The sequence below is a fragment of the Photinus pyralis genome, unplaced genomic scaffold (assembly GCF_008802855.1).
Source record: "Photinus pyralis isolate 1611_PpyrPB1 unplaced genomic scaffold, Ppyr1.3 Ppyr1.4_LG1, whole genome shotgun sequence".
NCBI classification, from domain to species: Eukaryota; Metazoa; Arthropoda; class Insecta; order Coleoptera; family Lampyridae; genus Photinus; species Photinus pyralis.
This window is the reverse complement of record NW_022170249.1, coordinates 57,517,070-57,519,384: the sequence shown is the minus strand read 5'-3', so window position 1 is coordinate 57,519,384 and position 2,315 is coordinate 57,517,070. Positions and strand designations below refer to the sequence as shown.

The 2,315-nt window shown below is 36.4% G+C and overlaps 1 protein-coding gene across 1 annotated transcript; it reads left to right on the top strand.

Annotated features, from left to right (window-relative positions):
- Nucleotides 1-376: 376 nt before the first annotated feature.
- LOC116159216 (UDP-sugar transporter UST74c-like) lies at nt 377-1,967 on the top strand. Its single transcript, XM_031472166.1, has 2 exons — nt 377-484; nt 590-1,967. The coding sequence occupies exon 2, from the start codon at nt 747-749 to the stop codon at nt 1,740-1,742; it is 996 nt and encodes a 331-aa protein (XP_031328026.1). The 5' UTR covers nt 377-484; nt 590-746; the 3' UTR covers nt 1,743-1,967.
- Nucleotides 1,968-2,315: the final 348 nt, after the last annotated feature.

The window sequence follows — 2,315 nt, the reverse complement described above, 5'->3', positions numbered from 1 at the left end:
ACTCGTTTATCCATATTCTCTTATATATGGTGTATACGGTATACCGATGACACTGAGGTGACGTATTAAGGGGTGGAGGGGCGTAACTTGTGCTAGCGTCAAGCGTGAAGTATGTCTAATCCCAGTTGCACCAACAAAATTAAGCCTTGCTTAAAGTTAAGCGAACGTAAAATCTATGGCAACGATTATTAAGACAATCGTTGCTATAGTATTTAAGTTATGCTTAACTTTAAAGGATACTTAATTTGACGGTGCAATTGACCCTATGTTTAGTAAAATCAAGGACTCTATTTTTCCGACTTGTGTGGTATTTGACGTTTTGTATAAATATTGCCGAAGTGTATCATTGATCGCATCCCAATCCTTGCGCTTCAATGACCATGCGCGAAGTTTTGACACCACCAAATGTAAATAGAACAGTAATTGCGAATGTAATTTAAGCGGCAAAGTTATAATTGTTTAATCCATCAAATTGTTTATAATGGTAAGTAAATCGAAATTAACTCAATTTTACAAACTAGTCGTAAGTTGAGACGCTTTCTTCGTGAATTGCACATAGGTTATGTTTATATTTACTTTACGTACGTAGTGGGAGGCGCGAGTCCCTAGAAAATGGTCGCCACCGCTATCGCGAAAGCTTTGAGAAGTTAATTCATTCTGCAATGTACGCTGTCTGATTAGAATGTCATCGCGTTTCGAACTCACGTAATGTAGTTTTTTCTCGAGTAAATTGTTCCTGTATAAAAATGGTAACCGTCAGCCAACAAGAGAGCGTATCCAGCCACGTTTCATTGCGAAACAAAATTGGTTCGGCTTTTTTATATGGCATTGCGTCGTTTATGATTACCGTCGTCAATAAGACGGTGCTTACAACCTATGGTTTTCCTTCATTTCAAGTCGTCGGTTTGGGGCAAATATCCGCCTCGATCGTGGTGCTGTTTCTTGCAAAAAAGTTGAAAATTGTGCGGTTTCCCGACTTGGAATGGAAGACCTTCAACAAAATCATGCCGCTCCCTGTGATATTTATGGGAAACCTGTTGACTGGACTAGCCGGCACGAAGGAGCTGAGTCTCCCAATGTTTACGGTCTTACGGCGATTCTCAATTTTGATGACCATGATTGCCGAGCTGTACGTTTTAGGTATAAGACCAAGCGTTGGTGTGCAATTTAGTGTTTACACAATGATACTGGGTGCCGTAATAGCGGCCGGTAATGATTTGGCCTTCAATTTAATGGGTTATCTTTACATAATGTTAAATAATTTCTTTACATCGACGAATGGGGTGTACATGAAAAAAAAGTTGGAGGCAAAGGAGCTGGGGAAGTATGGATTGGTGTACTATAATTCGCTGTTTATGTTTGTGCCCGCTTTTATATTGTGTTTTTGTACAGGCGATTTGAGAATAGCGTACGAGTATGAATCGTGGGGCGATGTACTTTTTTTAAGCCAGTACTTGCTGTCTTGTGTAATGGGATTCGTTTTATCGTACAGTGTAGTGCTCTGTACGCATTATAACTCCGCCTTGACCACTACCATCATTGGTTGCTTAAAAAATATTTGTGTGACCTATTTAGGTATGATTATCGGGGGCGATTATATATTTTCGTGGGTGAATTTTATTGGGTTAAATGTTAGTGTTTTAGGTAGCTTAGTATATACCTATGTGACATTCAGGCGAAAAGATACCCCCTCATATACTGCAATTAGTACAAGTATACCGAATAAGATTGAAAACGTCTAGTATTCATTTGTCTGCTCAATTTCGTAATGTCAGTGCCATGCCACTTGCCAGATGAAATTTAGTTGTATAAACATTAATTACCAAAGTCAAATTGTACATAGTGTTTATAATGTACCTATATTAGATTAATGTATTTTAACCAGTGATAATGTAGCTATTGAACAGAAACCTTGAAATTTATTGTCAATTTTTTGTATTAAACGTGTAGATAGTTAGGTCATTCTAACTGTTTTGTAGTATACAGTGTCAGTGTTTTAATTTTTATTACTTGCTCAATGTTAATAGTAATTTTTATCATTAGACTGATAATACACGTTTAATTTCCTTCTGTGATGTAGGTAATTATTAAATAAATCATTATTTACTCTGTTTAATTTTAACAAAATACACAAAACTTAATTATTTTTATCTCAACTTTATCTTGTAATTTAGGTGTGACAATTTACTATTTCTACAGTTTCGGAAATAATAAAAATCCATGAACAGGTCTGGTAACATGGAAATTGAGAGATATCTACTAAAATCAGCTTGGGATACCACAAAATGTATAATAACCCGAACATTTCCGAACGT